This window comes from Durio zibethinus, chromosome 1, assembly GCF_047325235.1.
Source record: "Durio zibethinus cultivar Kanyao isolate XHJ-2024 chromosome 1, ASM4732523v1, whole genome shotgun sequence".
Lineage (NCBI taxonomy): Eukaryota > Viridiplantae > Streptophyta > Magnoliopsida > Malvales > Malvaceae > Durio > Durio zibethinus.
In genome coordinates this window covers 9,944,658-9,964,648 of record NC_143162.1, presented here as the reverse complement: position 1 = coordinate 9,964,648, position 19,991 = coordinate 9,944,658, and the positions used below count along the sequence as shown (strand labels likewise).

Here is a 19,991-nt window from a genome sequence, read left to right as displayed (position 1 = left end):
ATAGTAAAAATAGATTTTCTCTAGAAAAAGACAAAAATAAGTTATGAATCAATAATTCAAGAAGTTGATAACTTTATAAAATAAAGTTATTTATGCTTGTTTTTAGTGCTTAATTGATTGATTTTTGCTTAGTTTTTAGTAAAATAATATTCTTTTTACTCCTAAATGGTATAATTTTCTGTTTTGTAGGTTTTTTTTTTAAGAAAAGAGTAAATATTAAAATTTCTTAATATTTTTTAATCAATCTTGATGATTTTTTAATGCATAAGAAGGAACCTTATGATATTCTTGAAAGTTTTTAATTTTCTTAGAAATCTTGAAGTTAAAGAATGAGAAAGAAGTTCAAGATTGGTTTTATGGAGTTATAGGAGAAAGGATGATGAACCTTGAAAGAAGAATGAAAAAAATTAATCCAAGATTTAAGTAGGTAATTTTGGCTATAATGAAGTTCAGAATTATAATTTCAAGTGATTGCAAATCCATGATAGCTTATTTAAGTACACATGCATGATATTACTAATATATGACATGGTATAAAGAGTTTTCTTATTGGTTAAGAAAGATGATGTGGCATGATGAGATGGCAATTCTAATTACTTTTCCTACTTGGATTTGAATTTCCTATATGGATTAAGATTTGGTATTCTTATTCCTACTTAGAGTAGGATTGCATGAAGCATTTAAATCCATTCTTTATGGGCGGCATTAATGAAGTGTTCTACATGGTTTAAAACTCTGATTTTTCTCCAAGAATTCAAACAAGTTGTGGACTACATGAAGGATACAAGATTGAGGCAATTTGAAACAACATTCATGAAGTTTATTTCATGTGGTCGAATGCACTTTTTTGGTAAGCAAGATTTAGTTTTGGTGTTATTTTATGCATGAGTTGAGTTGCTATATGATGGATATCATCTAAAAGTTAAGAATGGTTTATAAGATTTCTTGTTGAAGAGTTCTAGTTGGATTCAACTACAAGAGGTATTCTTGGATTCAAGAGTTCAAGTCCAACTAAAACACATGTGCAAGCTCTTTTCAAGATCTCTTGGCTAAACCTACCTAAGGTTTTCTTAGCCTATAAATTCATCATTAAGTCTTGAATAAAAGGTGTAAAGGGTTGGGTTGACAAACTAATTTATCAATGATTTTTAGGGTTTGTGTGTTCTAAGATTTCTTTAGTATTCAAGTTTTGGTTTTAAACTTTCATGTTCTTTTAATTTTCTAGTTTTCAAGATTACTTTATGCACATTATTTTTTAAGTTTTCAAGCAATCAAATTCTAGTTTTAAGTTTCTTTTCATTCAGTTTAGTGTTATTAGTTTAAAGATTGAATCTTTCTTTTTGGTTTTGGTTCTTTATACTTACAAGTTGTTTTATTTTGGTTTAATCCTTTTGGTTGTTGTTCTATTTTGGTTTAATTTATTCAATTGCAATTTAATCTTGGTTTAAAGGTTTTGATTATATTATTTAAAGCTGGATTTAATTTTGGTTTAAGCTTAAGTTGTTTAGATTGAATGTTTAGGATTAAATCTTGATTATTTGTTTAAGTTCTTGCATGTTCTATATGGTTTAGTTGTTAATTGATTTAAATTAGTTTCTAATATTGATTTTATTTTAGTTATTGCATATTTAGGGTTTGTTAATTTAGTTTAGGGTTTTTATATTGGGGTTGTAAGAAATTGCATGAGATTAGGGTTTAATATTTTTGGTTATTGTTTATTGGTTTGATTGTTTTGATTTATTTTGCTTTAATTGCTTGTTAAAGGTTAATTTAGGCTTATTGCATGATTTTGAAACTAAGTAGGGCTTTGATTTATGTTGGTTTTGTTAAATTGCATGTACTGCATGACAACTGAATTAGGGTTATATTCGAGTTTGTTTAATTGATTTCATAGCATTTAGCTTTTATTGTTTTGTTTATTATTGCATGTTAATTGATTGATTCAAATTCGATTTTATGTTTTGGTGTTTAATATTAGAAATATCAAAATTATTTGAAAAAAATAAAGGAAGACTTTTTTTAAAGAAAATTTTAAGTATCAATATAGCTTACTCAATACATATAAAAATTTTAAATAAAATGTGATTTTTATTGGCACTTTAAAATAGTTTTAAAAGTTTTTTACTCTTAATAGAAATTTAAAGAATCAAAAAAAAAAAATCATATTAGCAAGTATAAATGTAATTCTGGCATGTATGCACTATTGGTAGGTTTTGTAAAAATGAACTAGTTTTTACCATATTATGTAAAAATATCATATTATGTTGTGTATGTATGCACTATTGGTAGGTTTTGTAAAAATGAACTAGATATTTAATTATAGTATAATATAGTTGTATTGAGATCCGTTAATAAATGCAATAGGTTTGCAAATGCAATAATTGGCTTAAAACTTCAAAGGATTAATCCTATTCAAGGAAGGATTGATCCTCCATGACAAGGATCGACCCTCAAACAGGTTTGGAAATGCAATAATTGACTTAAAACTTAAAATGACCGATCTTATTAAGAGAATAGTTGATTTGCCATGACAAAGATCGATCCTAAAATGGGAATCAATCCCAAATTTTGCTTTTTTTTTTTAGTTTTAGCAACATAATTTTTCATCATTAAATTCTTTTTGTGACGAAAATGTAGCATAAAAATTAAAAAAAAAACACTTTTTAGCGACGAAAATTTCATCTCTAATAAGCACTAATAGTGAAATTCAAACTCCATTTCACAAAATTAATAATAAAAACATTAGTGATGGAATTTCCATCGCAAAAGACTATCAATGGTAGGATTTGTTTTACTTTTTGATTGCAAGAATAAAATAAAAATCTTATTAATGAAAATTCTATCACTAAAACTCATGAGCAACAAATTTATATTTTTTATGGAAATTGTTATTATCGATGGAATATTTGTTTTTAGTGATGAAAATTTTTATTGCTGATGTCATTAGTATTACCCAGAGGATAGGTTTTTATCGATGGAATATTATCAACGAAGTAGAGTATGTCATTAGATTTTTAGTGACGGAAACTCTGCCACTAATAATAAATTCGAATAATAAAAATATTATTAGAGATGAACAATTTTGTAAATAATTATCCATTTTTTTGTAATGATAGGTAGTTAGAGACTTTCTGCTTTACAACTATATTAATTGAAAAAATGCGGTTCAAAATATTTTCTTAATCTTTTTCTTAGTATAAGAAAAAGTCATTAATACGTAAATTATTAATTTCATAATTAATAATTTAAGACCATAACATTGTTCAAGACACAAAATCGTACAATTATATAAGAGTGAGCTGGTGTCTAAATTGAGCTATATATGTAAGTAGTGGATTGCAACAAAAGGGAGAAGATTGTATGCATAAGAAGATAAATAGTGCATTGTTTTGAAAGTTACATTGGCTTTACGTGTTTTGCAAAATTGGTAAGCCATATATGCATTGAGCTATCAAAACTTGACGAATTTATTCCTTTCTTAAGATTGGTGAATAACGTCAACATGTGTCAGCTTTCAATTAAGAAAAAAAGCAGTCTTATTTTTTTTAAAAAATGGCTTTCTCATTTCGGACCCATATTTAAAGTGCTAATTGCGTTTTATATATTCATAACTTGCGGGTGAGTGGCGACTGAGAATATTCACGAAAGCCATGACTTGCACAACTTTACAGCAAGCAAATATTCCAAGGGAGTTACTACTTATTTTAGATTTTAACTTAAAATTGCTACTTGGATTGTATATATTTATGTAGTACCTTAGCTGGTATCTACATCATATATAAATTTTTTAATTGAATTGATTTCACTAATCAAATGATATTAACTCAGTTGAAAATTTTACATAAATTAAAAAAAATTTAAGGATATTTATATTTTTATTAAAGTGAAGAGTCTTATAACTAACGAAATTATGATTACCCTCTATTGGAGTGGAGTTCATTTCCCTATATTTGATAGTAAATGAATCTACTATTTTGTACAAAAAATATATTTATTATTATTAAAAATAAAATCTTCATGATTTTAATAAAAGTTTCATTTAAAATAATGATAATTAATGACATTTTATATAGCGTAAACTTTTTTTTTTAATAGATTTTGGTAAACTGTAATATAGAAATGGAAATAAGATCGAATCGTATCTTATTCAAATATTTTCATAAATACTAAGGTTAAGCCATTTAATGCCGGGGACTGAGATTTCACAAATCCTTCCATTTTCATTTTTCTACATGAAAAAGAAAGAAAAAAAATAGAAAAAAAAAAATGAATGAAAGAAATCTGGAAAAGAATGCGAATGGGAGAGAAAAAAAAAGCTGAAAAAGAAAAAGAGAAAAGGTTATTACATCAAAGTGAGGGTCATTACCCTATAAAAAGTGACGGTTACTTTTCGAAGCTTTTCAAAGTGCATAAGAAGCGATTCTATCCATAAATTAAATTCAAATTGAAACTTCTGAAATATTAGTTTGCAGTTTGGAAATGGCGTCTCTTCGTTTGTTTACTTCTCTCCTATTGTTGTTGTTGTTTATATCAACATATAATGCTCAAAACGTCACTCTTTCTGTTTACTACGAAACTCTCTGCCCTTATTGTGCAGACTTCATAGTGAACCATCTGGTAAAGCTCTTTGACAAGGGACTCATTTCCATCGTCAACCTCAGGCTGGTTCCATGGGGCAACGCTGTTATGCAACGTGACGGTACCTTCGGTTGCCAGGTTCTTTTTCAAACCCTGAATCCTGTTTATATAATCTCTATCTCCATCAGAGTTCCTTTGTACATCTTAGTTTTCAACTCAATTCAAGCAAACCTCTAAATCTGTTTCCTTACAAGAAGTTGCAGGCTTGCAGCCTTTGTTCGGCTTTCGCCAATCTTGCTTTCTTTCTTTTTTCCCAGTTATGAATGACCAATCGGGTTTAATTCCAATGCTTGGGCATGGAGGTTGCCAGGTTGGGATCCAAAATTTTGACCATTTTGCTTTACATCCCCTTGCAGCATGGCCCAGATGAATGCCTTTTAAATGCTATCGAGGCTTGCACCATCACAATATATCCTAACTTGGTAAGCCCACTATTCTTCTAGGCCCAAGAAAACATGATCCATGTTACCCACAACATTCTTCATTACCATACCAAGTTAAAGCTGAAATGCATGTGCATTAATACAGCACCATTTTTTTTTCTGAAAGAAAAAAATTCTTTTTGTTGAAGGTGGCACTTGGTTTTTCCTGTGAATACATTGAATCCCAATGTTAAGATTGAAAATTTTCTTCTCATTTTCGTGAATCTTAGGCCAAGAGAACTGTAGAACATAGTTTGATCAGTTGACCTTGAAAATTGATGAATATAGAGTTTAGTGCAACTTTTGACTAATTTTAAATTCCAAACATCAAATTGTGGTCTCTATGAGACACTACCAATAGCATCCATCCTTTGACATATGGTTGATCCTTGAGTCTTGATTTATCTCGTAACTTTTCTTAATGCAGGAGTGGCATTTCAGATTTATTCTCTGCGTTGAGCGTCTGACCTTGGAGAACAAGCTGAATGAGTGGGTTAATTGTTTTGATATGACTCGCTTGGGCACTGTCCCCATTGATTGCTATAAAAGTGGATATGGAAATGTGGTGAGTTTCATTAGCTTGTTGTCTCTTTGATCTTTCATCTAATTTTTAATATTCATTGCGTGATAATTATGTTTACAGCTTGAAAAACAGTATGCTGCTGAAACTACTCAGCTTAATCCACCACATAAATTTGTCCCATGGGTGCTTGTTAACGGTCAACCTCTGCAGGAGGTCACTTAATTTCTAGCTTATGTATCTTTTGCTCTCCAATTTTTTCTCAATTTTATTGCTCTATTGTCTTCATAATGCTCTTTTTGTCAATACAGGACTTCAAGAATTTTGCTAGCTACGTCTGCAAGGCATACCAGGGCGAACGAGTGCCTGAGGCTTGCCAATCACTCCCACTACTCCCACTAACGAACAATTCTTTAAAAAAGGCAACTCTTAGTAATTCAGTTTGCTATGCTAAGAGAAAAACTAGAAAACCTTGATACCAGTTAAGAAAATTAGAGAATAACATTTTGTCGATTCCCTTATATGTAGGCATCGTTGCTGAATGCTGATACACCATATACAATCACATGGTTGCTGATTTATGGGATTCAGTTTGGCGTCTCCCTTCTTTAATTGAACAATAGCGATTGCTCTTGATTAAACAGTATAAAATAGAGCAGTACCATACGATTATATGATGGCTCTGAAATGTACATGAATACCACGCCTATCTAAAACTAACCTTTTCATCAAGTTCTGGTTGTGACGACAATCATTGCATCAGATTCTTTAGCTTTCTAGTAGGCCTGTTTAAATGAATTATGCTAATCAAAGTCATTGAGGGTGCTAACCAAAAAATGTATCATTTATATTTTATCTCCTACAATTATAAGTAAAATATAATGATTACGGGAAGAACTCGATAATTTACAAGGCATGGATTGTGTATTCTCACCTTCAGTGTATTTTTTTTTTTGTTTTTAGTACAGGGGGTGAGGAGAGGGGGTGGCTCGAAACCTAGCCCTCATGTCCCTTTAAGCTTTCCTTTGCCACTAGGCCACGAGGCAGGGGACTTCTCACCATCTGTTAGTAGTCCATGATTTTTGTGATTCTGCTTCTCATTAAATATGTTTGAGATCTGAGACTTGCTGCCTCTAGTTGGCACTGCACTGCAATTAATTTGGCGTGTCCCGAAATTGCAGCTGATAAGGTTGCATTTTGTAGTAAGCTTGTATGAAGTTATTAATGTATACACCTTTTGATTATTCAGAAGTAATATTTTATATTCACAAGTAAAGAAAGTTGACCATTCCAGAAAAAACTGCAGCAATTCAGCCAAAAGTTAAAAAGAAAAACTGCAGCAATTCTCCAGCTAAAATTGAAAGCAATCTTTTCTTCTCTATTGTTAAGTCCAAAGAAGAAGACATGTTTGAGCAGGATCATAGGGATCCAAGACCAAGGGCAAGTAGCCTGTGGAATTTAGTTTTTTATTTTTTGGGCATACTTGCTGTTGGATTATTATACGAACTTATGGCAGCAGAGTCAACCCTTTAGAAGGAACAAAAGTGTGCTCAACATCAGTTTGTGATACTGATATATGGATCTTCCTTCAGCATGAAGCGGGAGGATAACAATGCTTAAAATTTGAGGTGACCTTTTTAATATGCCAGTTTGCTAGCATATTTAGTCTATCAAATGAACCAGGCTGATTAAAAGAAGCTAATCAACAAATAGGCTATTTAAGTGAAATAGTATTTTTCAATAATTATACCTTTAAGTTGATTTTGAAGGTTAATAGTGGAAAGCTAAGAGAATGAAAATTAATCAAGAAGCCTAGGAGTTGAAAACATGGCTGCTAAGCCTAAGTTGATTTTGTTGTAGCTGCTAGTGTTTTTCAATAATGAACAATTTGATATTAGTACTTAAAAATGACTTAAGTTTTATCATTATTTTTTTACTTGCTTCCAGGCAAGATGGTTTGACAAAGAAAATAAACGACTTAAAGAAGCCTGATCTGCAAAAAAGAGAAGGGGGGGGGGGGGCACTGCGTTTTAATACCTAAGGAATTGTGGGACACCTATCATTTATAAGGAACCATTTAGATGTTTCAGTATTTATGACAGCTACATATAAAACCTTAGAAAATATGGGAACTTCATTGTTTTCAGTACTGACTGACTACCGAGTAATGGCTTCTTCTCAGTTTCTCTTCTTTCTTCTTCTTTCTCTGCTCGTCATCTTCATCTATCCATCTCATTCTTCTCCAGATAACAATGTCACCGAAGCTCAATCTGTCAAACCAAAGAAAGTTAATCTGTCTCTATATTATGAGTCTCTATGCCCATATTGCCGGAATTTCATTGTAAGTCAACTCGTGAAGGTCTTCAACACTGATCTTCTCAATATCATCAATCTTAGGCTTGTTCCCTGGGGCAACGCTGAAGTTGTAAAACCTAACAAGACCATCATTTGCCAGGTTTCACTTCCATTTTTCTATCTTATTTGTATTCATTTGAGTTTTGTCACTTCCCTTCAACCATTGCATCCGTATTTTGGCATATTACATGTCATCTTTGTTTTTATTATTTTGGTTTTGTAATTTTAACACCTTTTATTTCATTTATTTAATTATATGTATTTATTTTTATAAATCAAGCATGGTGAAGATGAATGCTACCTGAACACCATACATGCCTGCGCCATCAACATCTGGCCTGATTTGGTAAGTCAGCTTTCTCTTCCATATCATAAAGAGTGCTGAAATCCTTTTTTTAGCACATTAAGTAGAGTAGATTCTTGAAACTAATCATAAATGATTAATTAGTGCACAATTTTCTTAATTTCGTAGGAAATGAACTTTAATTACGGAACTGGTAATGAGATCTACTAGAAAAAAAAATCTAACTAAATTTATGCAGGTTTCAGGAGTAGGTGTATTCTTTACTTCATATTAATTCTCTATATTTAATATCACAGAGAATGCATTTCAACTTCATCTACTGTATTGAAAATCAAGGCCTTCACATCAAGAATGTTCAGCACTCTGACGGTGCAGATACATTGTGGAAAGCCTGCTCTGCCAGATGGGGTATGGACGAGAAACTTATCAAGAACTGCTATGACAGCGGATATGGAAGAAAGGTAAGCTACTTCTAATTGGAATTGAATTACACAATAGTTTTCTCGCCTTCTGTAGTTTTTAATTCCTTTCAATTTCCCAGCAACTGCATAAGCAATCTTCGAGGTAGTTGGCTTCTAGTCAATGATTGAATAAATATTAATAAAAAAAAGAAAAGAAAAGAAAGTTAAAAAAAAAAAATTAATACATGTACTTCTTATTTGAATAATTAAAATTAATAAAAAAAAATTTCTAATAACTATTGTTTGGATAAAAAATAAAAAAAAAATGATTCATTATAATAAATTTTTCAATTATAACATTTCATTGCCTATAATTTTAGAACACTTCAAGATCATAATATATTTCATATTTTATATGGTCTCATAATTATTGTTATATCAGTGATTTTTAATCAAGTAAAATAAAAATATATTTTACAAACATGCATTGATAGATTTTTTGGTTATTATCAAAATTTCAACACACTATTACTTTGGGGATGTATTCATATAAAATTTATTAAATATAAAAAATATAATCACATAAAAACATTACATCTCAAAACCTAAAAAATATATCTATTCATATTCAATCATTCATCAAAATCAAATCATCAAAAAATTATAAAAAAATTTTATATTGGAAGAAAAATCTGACTCTTACTTGAACAAAGAGATTATTTTGAAAAAATTACGAAAAAAATTGTGATGTAATTAGATTTTTTTTTACTAAGTTTTTAATATTAATAAAAAGATTGATATAATAATTTTTTTTATAAAAATAAATTTTTTTTAACTTTTCTTTTTTTTAATTTTTTCCTCAAATTGAGCTATTTAAAAAGTGAAGATTACAAAAAAATCAAAATTTATTGAGTTTTCACTCATTTTCTTTCTTTTAAATTAAAAGATTATTCAAACAAAAAAAAAGATTTTTCTGTTTCCATTACTTTCATTTATTTTTCTTTTCTTTCCTTCCCTTCTCCTCAATCCAATTATAGTGTTAATGCATTCGGTTGTGTTTACTGTAAGTGTAACAATGATTTTTAAATTTCCATTTCTTCTTTCTATAGTTCAACGTATGCAGCCATATTATGTTGGTTTTTCTACTGACATCAAATGCAAATTGAAATGCAGCTTTTACTGCAGTACGCTACGGAAACAAATAATCTCCATCCAAAACATTTATATGTTCCCTGGGTGACAGTGAATAATCAACCTCTTTATGATGTTAGCCACTCATCTCTCTGTTCATCGTTATCAACACCTTTGTTTCTCTCTCTGACCATCTAAATACTTGGGGTGCAGAAATACGAAAACTTTATAACCTATGTCTGCAATGCTTACAAAGACAAAGCTCTGGCAAAGGCCTGCATGTCAAATTCTCCCAAAGCAGCTGAAGACAAAAGTTCAATCTCTCCTGTCTGCTACCCAGACTCAGCTTCGTTCATTCCAGCTGAGACTTAATTGTTGCAGTGGAGGAAAACAGAGGCACCAGTATAAATTCACATAGTAGTAGGATCAGGATGGACCATTTTAACTTTTTAACTTCTACATTATTTATGCAGGAATGAGATTACAATTTGGACTACTAGCATAATATATCCTCCTGGTTATTATTGTTTATGATTAACGCTTGAAGATTTATCCTCTTATTTGATAATCTTGCTAGGTTTAAAGCTGAAGACTAAAATGGAGATCTTATAAATGAGTTTCATCTTAAGGTTCTTGGTTGCCATCAAATTTCAACAGCATTTAAGAGAGAAATTTGATTCATTATCAACAAAAAGCAACCTTCTACTGCATTTCTTCAACAAGGGAATGGCTGCAATGGCCGCGTCCAACCTCTTACACACATTGGTAAAGTGAAAAAGGCTCTAAGAATCAAAATAATCTATCACATAAAAAGATCAAACATTTAGGAACGAAAAATGCTTGGATAGAAGCATTAGAAACACATAATATTACATATTTGGTTACATATCTCAATCAAGAGAAAGTATGTGAAATGGCTACTAGGAATTTATCATCTTCCATAGGCTATCACAAGCATCAAAAGCAGTCACCTTTGATGGGTCACATTCAAACTTCTCTACCACCTTTTTATCTCTATCCACTATATCTGTGACAAATTTGAATCAAGGAGAATCTGAAAAAATCAACATAAAAACAACTTTGAATATGAAAAAAAACCTGACAGATGAAGTTAGATGAAGAGGAAAATAATATTTTTATCAGAAGGATACGGCCTGAGATTCTGGATTGGTCTTCCAAGACTGGAATAATATTAGTTATAGAAGCATACATGGAAAGCTTCCTCCTGCAAGATCAAGGTGTAATGATTCATCTTCATACGCTGGACACCAACTCAGCAAAAGATAACTTGGGAAAGTATAGCTTCATAGCCATTACAACACATTTTTGGAATAAGAAAATATTGTTGAACATAGCAAAAGATCCAGGTTCCTCAAAAAACAGTTGACTGACAAATCCCAGGATACTACAGATGTTATTTCAGATAACCTTTGTTAACCACATTCAGAACAGAAAGCAACCCTGTGAACAACGCTCATATACATGGAAATCAAAGTCCAGAAATTCAAGTCAAGATCTTTCTGTTAGTTGTCCAAGAAACATATTCATGCTAGCATGTTTCCCCCGTTTTCAGGACATAAACATCAGAATTCAGAAAATATAAAAATGATCAAGCATCATTTGCTACACAAATAGGAGTTCATAAACTTACTGTTCTTTGAGCTTATCTTGCTCAAATTTCCTCAGCATTTTCTTCCGCTCTTCAATAGAAGCCCTCTGGCGCTCCAGCTCAGTTATCTCATTACTAGTAGCTGTGTTCTTTTAGAAGAAATTTAACAGATAAATAAATAAATCAAACACCATAAAACCAAAACCTCAAAAAAAAAAAACAAAAAAAAACTCCGACAAAAACATATACTTATCTAAGCTCCTCCTTAAGCCCACGTTCTTTTTCAAGTTCCTCTTGCAATTCCTTCTGCAGATACTCCATTTCAGCTCCATCGGCAACTTCAGACTTTGCCTGCTCTGTTTTCTTTTTGCAAGCTTCGATCTTTTCTTCATATTCTGCATTTAAAAAATAAGGAAAAAGATCTTCCTTTATTTTCTTTTCTTTTTAATTTCTGAAAAAAAAAAAAAGTAGAAAAGAGAGACCTTGAAGCAACCGATAAACCTCTTTGGAATCAGAGTCGCAATGCGAGTGGAGATCGTTCAGGTGCTGAAAACACTGCGTTAAGTTGATAATGTCCCTTTGGTCCTTTAAAACCCCCACCAGATCGTCGCTATAAGATATCAGCTTCTCCACATCGATCATTCTCGAGGATTCCCCCATTTTCTAGGGTTTTTTCTTCAAATTTGAGCTCCTAAAAGAAAGACGAATTAATGACAAAGAGTAGGTAAAACAGAGTTTTGAAAGCGTTTTCAAAAGCAAAAGGAAGGCCTTCGGATCAAATGAGGGGCAACAAAACATTTGCTGTTGCTAGCCAGCAGCGGAAGGAGGAGAGATTGAGAGGGTGTTGAGAAGTAAAATTTGAATTAAATTCGGAACAATAAATTTAGGATAAATTAAGTTAATGAATTCGGCAACTACATGGGAGTCGATATGTCCGAGTGGTTAAGGAGACAGACTCGAAATCTGTTGGGCATTGCCTGCGCAGGTTCGAATCCTGCTGTCGACGTTTTACCAGTAGACAAACAACTAACTTGCAATTAGAGAAAGTGGAAACTTTTCTATAATAAAAATGTAGAAATCTTGTATTCATTTGTTTTATGGTTTTCACAATTTTTACAATTTCAACATAAATAATCCTTCTGCTGTTTGTATTTTCATACAAGTACTAAAAAAAATTAAGCTCTAATTTCTCCAGGAGGAAACTCTGACTAGCATAATTCCTCTCCACTCCAAGGTTAATTCATTTCCACAATTCCCTCCAATGCACACCTCATATGCATTTTCCCTTCCTCTCACTATTTCTTTAGCTTCCATTAATCTCTGTGTGCTAACCTTCAAACCTTCCAATCTGGTACCTGCCTGGAAATGGCAACTTTCATTTATCTCCTTCCACTTTTGGAACCAAGCTTGGCTACAGATATTGGGTCCTACAAACAGACACTCCATAGCCATTCTTGCTTGGACGAGCTGCTTTGGGAAGTTGGATTGCATTGATTCTAAAACAGCTTGGTAGTGCATCAATTGCCAATCAAAGAATGTCCCATATCCTGAAAAATCTTTCTGTTTTTCACAAGCATCTCCATCACCGAATGTTATAATTCCCCTGTTTCTTATAATGTAGTTGTCAGAACTTTGCAATAGTTCTTTAGCTGCGTTTAGAAACTCATTTACGTGCTTCCTGCTCTTGGCTTTTCCCATGTGTGGCAGTCCCACCATGCAATTGAAGGCCAACCATTCTCTAGCGCCACCTCGTTTCTTCATTTTCTTGAGCTCTTTCTTCAACTCTTCTATTCCCATTTCCTCCACTTTTATCATTAGGCCAAAAGACCTGGCATGGTCACAAAGTTGCCTTTTTGTGTCCTCAAACCTCCATGGACAACAAGCGAAGTCTTCCTCTCCCCATCTTATTGATGTCAGTCTCAATGTCTTGTGTTGCCATGCCATGGCCTCAATCATTGGAGGCCACTGAATCCCCTCTCCGAAGTCAAAATCCACGATGTGTAACATGTCTGCATCATTGGGCATGGCTTCCAGGATTGCTGAATTAGCAGCAAAATGAGCAAACCTTCCATATGGGAACATCTGATAGAAAGCCCAGAAGGCTGTCTCAAAGTTCTTGCTAGACTCTTGCATTAGATAATCGCTTTGATTTTGAATCTCTTGAGATAAATTGAATGCAATCCGTTCCCAAGTTTCACCAACTGGACTACCTTTCTCACTGACACACTTCAGGATCACCTCTGCAAGGTCTTTCTGGTTCTTCTCTGTAGCTTCTCCATAAGCCTTGAGTAGATGAAATATGCTCAACTGATTATCAATTTCCATGGCTTCTCCAGGCATGTTAAGTGATGATCGCATTGATGTCATATCAGTGGATGCCTCATTAGACCTTATGGATGGACTAGGACTCCATACATATTGCCTTTGAGAGGACAATGGCTGTGACAACGGAAAACTTTCTTCGCTCTCATCCAAACAGTTATATAGATCCTCAATCCCGTCAGTCAACATAGATTCAAGCCCCTCAAAGGGGACTGAAAAATCCTCCGATGGCACTGTGACCTGAAGCTGATCATCACAGGCTGGATATGGGAAAATCTCACTGGAGAACATTGTAGAGAAATGGGAAATTGAGGAAATCTCAGAGGAATCCTTTCTGGTAGTGAATGAAGAAGAGAATTCACAAACGTCAAAAGGGACACCCATATTGAGGCTATAGGGCTCGAACTGATCAATAGTTGAATTGGCGAAACTATGGAATGGCCATGAAGGGGGAAAATTTTCTGATTGCATCATCTTTTGATGATAGTTTACAGGATAATAAAACTTTGTTTTGCCTTGAGTTTTGACTGCCAGTTTAATTTGTGAGTATACATAAAGCAGATATAGATGTAGGAATATAAAGCAGATATAGATGTAGGAATATAAAGCAGATATAGATGTAGGGATATCTCGGTATGAATAAGACAATTAAATGGAAATTAGATTAAGCAAAAGAACTTCCAATCACTCTCACCCGATTTCTTAAGAGTTTTATTCCATCAAGGTTCCCTGTTGGGTCGTCTTCCTTTCTTGGCAGCTTCACAGAGTTGCTATTGCATGAAATTTTTATTTATTTAATGCATAGCTTACGAATTTTTTAATGAAGATAATATTATTTAGGCAAACTATTCATTCATTTCCAAGGTAAATGCCTTCCACTTAATGAGAAAGATATATAGCCTTTAATAAAAAATATATATATCAATAAAGAAGTAATGCCCATTGGCTTCTTGCTAGATAAACAAATTCCTTGTAATCATCCACATATTTTATTTGAATTTAAGGAAGAACAAGCGGATAAAATTACCAGGTTGCATGAGAAATTGGAAAATTCCTGACTACGTCGCTTTCAGTAAATTATAAAGGTTAGATTACTCGTCAAAGTCGTTCTTTTCGGTGTCTGATTACACTTCCAAATATTATTATTCTCTACCTTTCTTTTACTCATTCATCAGCCAATATTCATTCCAAAAAGTGTTTTTGATAGTATCAAACAACATGTTTTATTAATGTCACGATTTATATGAGAATAAACAATCTAAAAAATACCATTTTAATCATCTAAACAATCAAAATGTTGTTGAAGTTGAATAGCATGCAGTTTCTGAATATTGATCATTTGAGTAAATGTAATAATTAATAATAATAGTGTAGTAATAATTAATCATAAAGGTACAAATTAAGCAAAGAGTTTTACGCAACTACATGAAAAACATGCTATCAATATCTTGATTCTTGTCCTCTTTTGATTTGATAAACTTTACTTTCTGGTTAAGTATTGTCATTGTATCTGTATCAAATTAATGTTTTAAGATATATATGGCATGCATGCAGATCATAATCCATGCTTTTGTTTTTTCAGTCGCAAATAAATATATATAACACCATTATATTGTATGGTTCAGGAGACTGGAAATTCAGCCAGATAACCAATACCAGAATTAATGAAGCTATATATGCCTATACCTCGTTATTATTATTTTAGTAATCGTCTGTTTCTTCTGCCAACATTTTTTTATTACAGAAAACCTTTGACTAATTCATTAACCTAGCCTTGAATTTGACACCCGTATTTAAATCCATGTCTAATTCCTTGTCCTATCGTTTTTCCTGGTCGTATCCATGGCTCAATCTCAGTCATCTTCATTCTTTCAGAGGCCGGCCGGCCCCTGTAAGTTTCCTTCTCGGTAATAACAAAATTAATTATGAAGAACATCATGCAAAACCATTATTAGTCAATAAGAAAGAAAGTACTTCTCTTTTCTAACATGCTCACCAAAGAAGGGAAGGTGTAGCTGAGGTCGAAATCGGGACTGGGAGGGGATTCTTGTCTTGTTGGATGCTGGGTTAGGGGTTGAGAATTGCAGCTTATTGGAAGGGGACTGGAGAAGGACAGGAGGAGAAGAAACATTGAGAAAAGTTATAGTTGTTACTGGAGGAGTAAAGGAAGGGTTGCCGTGTGAAAACAGTGCAAAGTCTGGGATGCCCAATATGTAATAGGGCAATATTGTAATTTACGTGAATGCTATTTTATATATTTATTACAAGATATATGATTTACTTGATAAAATTTACTTATGTAAACACTTAAATCAATTATCTTTTTATATAAAACATAAGATAATTCTTATTTTATGTAATTTATTAATTAAATAAATGTATTTAAAAAAAATTAATTACCCAAATTCCTATTATTGTGATTTCAAACTTTAAAATTTCAAAAAACATTTTTTTGTTAATAAATTTTCTTATAATCTCTTTTTAAACACCTTTAAAATTTGAAAACTACACAATATGACTTATTATTTTTTTTAAATCAATACATTACTTAATAAAATTTGCCACGTGGAGTACGTATAGCTTTTTTAAATGACACCTATAGGATAAAGCTTAATAAATTTGTTTACTTGAACATTTATGTGGGCACAAGGTCGATGGTTTTGATATTTTTTTTAAAAATGAATTTTCATAATATCTAGATATATTTCTTTTAAATTAAAATATATCATTTAGATATATGACCTCTAACAATTAAGATATATGATCTCTTTTTAAATTTAAATATATCTCAAACAATCAATATATATTTTTTTTAAAATTTAAAAAATTTAAATATAATTTTTATTTTTATAAATTCTGTTGTAAACTTTAAAATATCAAATGTCACTTATTTCATTATTTTAACTGCATGGATGCTATCTTACACCTCAATGAAGTATCATGTGCTGAATTTTTCCAATTACTCATTCAGTCTGTTGATCAACTACACATACCTATGGTGGTAGTTGTACTTGCATTAAATGAAGTATCATCTTTCTCTCTCTCATTCATTACCAGTTGCATATATTCTTTTGTGATTTTGAGAAACTAATACTTTGATTCTTGATGAATGTTTAATTGGTTGGAATAAATGTTAACTACAAAACACCCAATTTGAAGCTCTGAGTTTACTCTTGAAAATGATCTATATGGCAAAAGTTCTTTTACCAATTTTTGTTTTGCTTGATCAGTAAAACTACTAACTTGTGGTATTTCTACACTACAATGGCCTTTTTCTAGTTCTTACTTTCAAGAATAATAGGTCTTGCATTAAGCTAGGGAAATTGGAGCTTGAAAACTAACCATCCTATCGGATACAACAAAAGCTTTATTAGGTAAATATGAATGGAAATTATATTGGCAAGATTTAAATACTGCATTTTTGTTTAATCAGACTAACCTAATATCTTTCTGCCTTTATAACTAGAAGTAGGAATTAAGGTAAAAATGCCACTTGCTTTTGTTTATTAAAAATATTAATCTATATAAATTGACAAGTATATCTATAATCTACTTTGTCATTGAACTTTATTATCTTATTAATAGCTTAACATTGAGATGGAGATGCGAAGTTTTTTTCCTATAAGACCTTTCAAGACAATTTATCTCTTGTAAGATATTAGCTTTCCAAAATAATTGATCCAAACAAGTCATTTTCTTATTCATTATCATTAAGCTCATTATCCACGGGTGGTCTAGACTCTTTTGTTATCTTTGCCATCCCAAATGCATCTTGACCTCAGGTTTTGACTGAAACAACACCTTCTTCACTACAAGTAATCTTTTCCTCAATCAATCCACTCCAACAAGCCATGCAAACTTTATCTCAAATACGGGGCAATATTTAGTTCCCAAGTATTGAGGGCGAAAATGATGTTATGACCAAAGCAATCCAAGCTTTTCTAAGTAGTAATTTTAACCTTTCCTTCATCTTCATCTTTAAAACCCTATCATCCTTGTCATAACATATAGATCCATAAATATATAACTAGACTTAATAAATGGAGTCACCACCAATCTTTTTTAACTATGTGTGATTTGTCACTTAATGAATATATCCTTTTAAGGAGCTCCTAAGCTTGATTAAGGATTCCTAAAAGAATATGTTTTAGTCTACTAATTAGAACAGGGTTCAGAAATTCAATTACATATGAGAAAAGTTATAGCACCCCCACATGCCCAACCAAAGAATAGTACCATTTTATTTTAAATTATCCTAAGATCTTAATTCTAATGGTTTTAAATTTTAACATTTAAATATTAGAAATAATTTTAAAGATTTTTCATCAATTTGGTAGAATTCTTAAAATTTTTACCTCAAAAGTATTCAAAAATCCTATTTGTTTTCTTGAAGAGGCTCCGTCATTAAAAAAATATTTAATAATTTTTTTGTTTGATTTTTTATTGAAAATATATCTAATTATTCCATCATTGGGCCAAATTAGAAATATCTTCTCACCTAGAAATTTTTTAGATAATCAACCCTTTACGATTACTAAAAATTTCATTCTCGAAATTTATTTGTATTTTTTTATTTTTATTTCTAAATTTTTCATCATTTAGGTCAATTTAAAATTTTTTTTATTTCTAAATTTTTCACCATTTAGGTCTATTCAGAAATCTCTTTTTTTCTATTTTTGGAAAGAAAATAATATGACAATTATTTTTTCTTTTTTTTTTCTCAAATTTCTCCTTCCCCTTCTCTCTCCTCTTCTATTTTCCTTGTTCTCTTTCTAAACCTTGATGAACTCAATGCCATTTTCTGGGATTCCTCGCCAGAATTTGGGAATATCATCAAAAATTAAAATTTTTGCCGAAAACTTCAAATATTGTCGAAATCTTCATCGAAATCTAAAAAAATTCATCGAAATCTATAAATTTTCTAGATTTTTCCAAAAAAAATCTTTAAATTTTTTTTTTTATTTTGCTAATCTTTGTTCCTTCTACTGTATCATTTTTTGGCTATCCCCATGTATGTCTTTGTGTGTCTCTCTAATCTGTGTGTTTTGAGACTTGATTAGGGTTTGTATTTATAGGGTTCTGATCCAAAAAATCCTAATCTAGAAAGGAATACTAATTTCCTTTGAATTTCAACCTTAAACCCAACTCAAACTTTACAATCCAATTCAAACAATTTCACACAAATTCAACCACCTTTTTTTTTTTAGTTTTTTCCCTTTTATTTATTATTATTATTTATTTTCTTTCAATTAACAACACCAGGTAGAACCCCAAATAAATTGAGGGTGTCTACAGCTAACCCTCTTTGTACATTTTTTGTGAAATAGGAATTGTGCAAAAACGTGAACAACCTAATCAAGAATCAACTCGACACCTCCTCTCTTTTTTTTTAGCATACTCAAACTTTTGGAATAACATAAAAATTCTTCTAAACAGAGGCTCTACAACTTTTGAGAAATAAATAAACCTCCTTCAAATAGAGGCTCACGACTTTTAAAAAAAAAAAAAAAGCTCCCTCAAACACAGGTTCAATGACTTTGAAAAGTAAATAAGGCTCCCCTAAATAAAAGCTCAACAATTTAAAAAATAAATAAATAAAGCTCTTCTAAGCAGAGGCTCAACAACTTTGAAAAAAATAAATAAAGCTCATTTAAACAAAGGCTCAATGACTTTGAAAAACAAATAAATCTCCTCTAAATACAGGTTTAACAACTTTAAAAAATAAATAAAGCTTCTCTAAGCAGAGGCTTAACAACTTTGAAAAATAAATGAAGCTCTTCTAAACAGAGGCTTAACAACTTTAAAAAAATAAATAAATAAAGCCCATCTAACAATAACTTTGAAAAATAAATAAATAAAGCTCCTTTAACAACTTTTGAAAAATAAATAAAACTCCTCTAAGCAAAGGCTTAATAACTTTGAAAAATAAATGAGACTCCTTTAAATAGAGGCTCAACAACTTTAAAAAATAAAAAAAGCTCATTTAAATAGAGGCTCAATGACTTTGAAAAATAAATAAAGCACATCTAAGTAGAAGCTCAATGATTTTGAAAAATAAATAAGACTCATCTAAACATAGGCTCAACAACTTTAAAAAAAAAAATAAAGCTCCTCTAACAACTTTTGAAAAATAAATAAAGCTCCTCTAAGCAAAGGCTCAACAACTTTGAAAAATAAATAAAGCTCATCGACAATCATGTCTAAAGGTCTTATAGATTATCAAAAAAAATTATAGAAAATTATGCCTGGAGGTTTTACAAATTATTTTTAAAATAAAAGAATGCTCCTT

At 31.3% G+C, this 19,991-nt stretch overlaps 4 protein-coding genes and 1 non-coding gene across 5 annotated transcripts; 3 read left to right on the top strand and 2 right to left on the bottom strand.

Moving 5' to 3' along the window:
* The first annotated feature begins 4,418 nt into the window (after window positions 1–4,418).
* Window positions 4,419–6,169, top strand: LOC111311137 (gamma-interferon-responsive lysosomal thiol protein-like). The gene is made up of 5 exons (XM_022910508.2): window positions 4,419–4,716; window positions 4,995–5,060; window positions 5,488–5,625; window positions 5,704–5,796; window positions 5,892–6,169. The coding sequence occupies exons 1-5, from the start codon at window positions 4,480–4,482 to the stop codon at window positions 6,054–6,056; spliced, it is 699 nt and encodes a 232-aa protein (XP_022766243.2). The 5' UTR covers window positions 4,419–4,479; the 3' UTR covers window positions 6,057–6,169.
* A 1,466-nt stretch (window positions 6,170–7,635) lies between these two features.
* Window positions 7,636–10,300, top strand: LOC111310670 (gamma-interferon-responsive lysosomal thiol protein-like). The gene is made up of 5 exons (XM_089762956.1): window positions 7,636–8,035; window positions 8,216–8,281; window positions 8,536–8,700; window positions 9,814–9,906; window positions 9,985–10,300. Exons 1-5 carry the CDS (start codon window positions 7,676–7,678, stop codon window positions 10,141–10,143), a joined length of 843 nt encoding a protein of 280 aa, XP_089619082.1. The 5' UTR covers window positions 7,636–7,675; the 3' UTR covers window positions 10,144–10,300.
* Window positions 10,301–10,552: 252 nt separating this feature from the next.
* LOC111311136 (kinetochore protein SPC24 homolog) lies at window positions 10,553–12,245 on the bottom strand. The gene is made up of 5 exons (XM_022910507.2): window positions 11,863–12,245; window positions 11,634–11,775; window positions 11,423–11,524; window positions 10,923–10,996; window positions 10,553–10,798 (listed from the first exon to the last, which is right to left on the bottom strand). The coding sequence occupies exons 1-5, from the start codon at window positions 12,038–12,040 to the stop codon at window positions 10,692–10,694; spliced, it is 603 nt and encodes a 200-aa protein (XP_022766242.1). The 5' UTR covers window positions 12,041–12,245; the 3' UTR covers window positions 10,553–10,691.
* Window positions 12,246–12,304: 59 nt separating this feature from the next.
* TRNAS-CGA (transfer RNA serine (anticodon CGA)) lies at window positions 12,305–12,386 on the top strand. The gene has a single exon. It is a non-coding gene; the product is annotated as a tRNA-Ser (tRNA).
* Window positions 12,387–12,483: 97 nt separating this feature from the next.
* On the bottom strand, window positions 12,484–14,203 carry LOC111310669 (protein NODULATION SIGNALING PATHWAY 2-like). Its single transcript, XM_022910115.2, has one exon. It carries the CDS (start codon window positions 14,174–14,176, stop codon window positions 12,563–12,565), a length of 1,614 nt encoding a protein of 537 aa, XP_022765850.2. The 5' UTR covers window positions 14,177–14,203; the 3' UTR covers window positions 12,484–12,562.
* Between the last annotated feature and the right edge of the window lie 5,788 nt (window positions 14,204–19,991).

Coding starts and splice junctions, on each gene's coding strand:
- LOC111311137 (XM_022910508.2), top strand. CDS start 4,480: ATGGCGTCTCTTCGTTTGTTTACTTCTCTCCTATTGTTGTTGTTGTTT. Junction 5,626..5,703: donor AAAGTGGATATGGAAATGTG/GTGAGTTTCATT, acceptor TTATGTTTACAG/CTTGAAAAACAGTATGCTGC. Junction 5,797..5,891: donor ACGGTCAACCTCTGCAGGAG/GTCACTTAATTT, acceptor TTGTCAATACAG/GACTTCAAGAATTTTGCTAG.
- LOC111310670 (XM_089762956.1), top strand. CDS start 7,676: ATGACAGCTACATATAAAACCTTAGAAAATATGGGAACTTCATTGTTT. Junction 8,036..8,215: donor ACAAGACCATCATTTGCCAG/GTTTCACTTCCA, acceptor TTATAAATCAAG/CATGGTGAAGATGAATGCTA. Junction 8,282..8,535: donor TCAACATCTGGCCTGATTTG/GTAAGTCAGCTT, acceptor TTAATATCACAG/AGAATGCATTTCAACTTCAT.
- LOC111311136 (XM_022910507.2), bottom strand. CDS start 12,040: ATGGGGGAATCCTCGAGAATGATCGATGTGGAGAAGCTGATATCTTAT. Junction 11,776..11,862: donor GGTTTATCGGTTGCTTCAAG/GTCTCTCTTTTC, acceptor TTTTAAATGCAG/AATATGAAGAAAAGATCGAA. Junction 10,799..10,922: donor CCAATCCAGAATCTCAGGCC/GTATCCTTCTGA, acceptor AATTTGTCACAG/ATATAGTGGATAGAGATAAA.
- LOC111310669 (XM_022910115.2), bottom strand. CDS start 14,176: ATGATGCAATCAGAAAATTTTCCCCCTTCATGGCCATTCCATAGTTTC.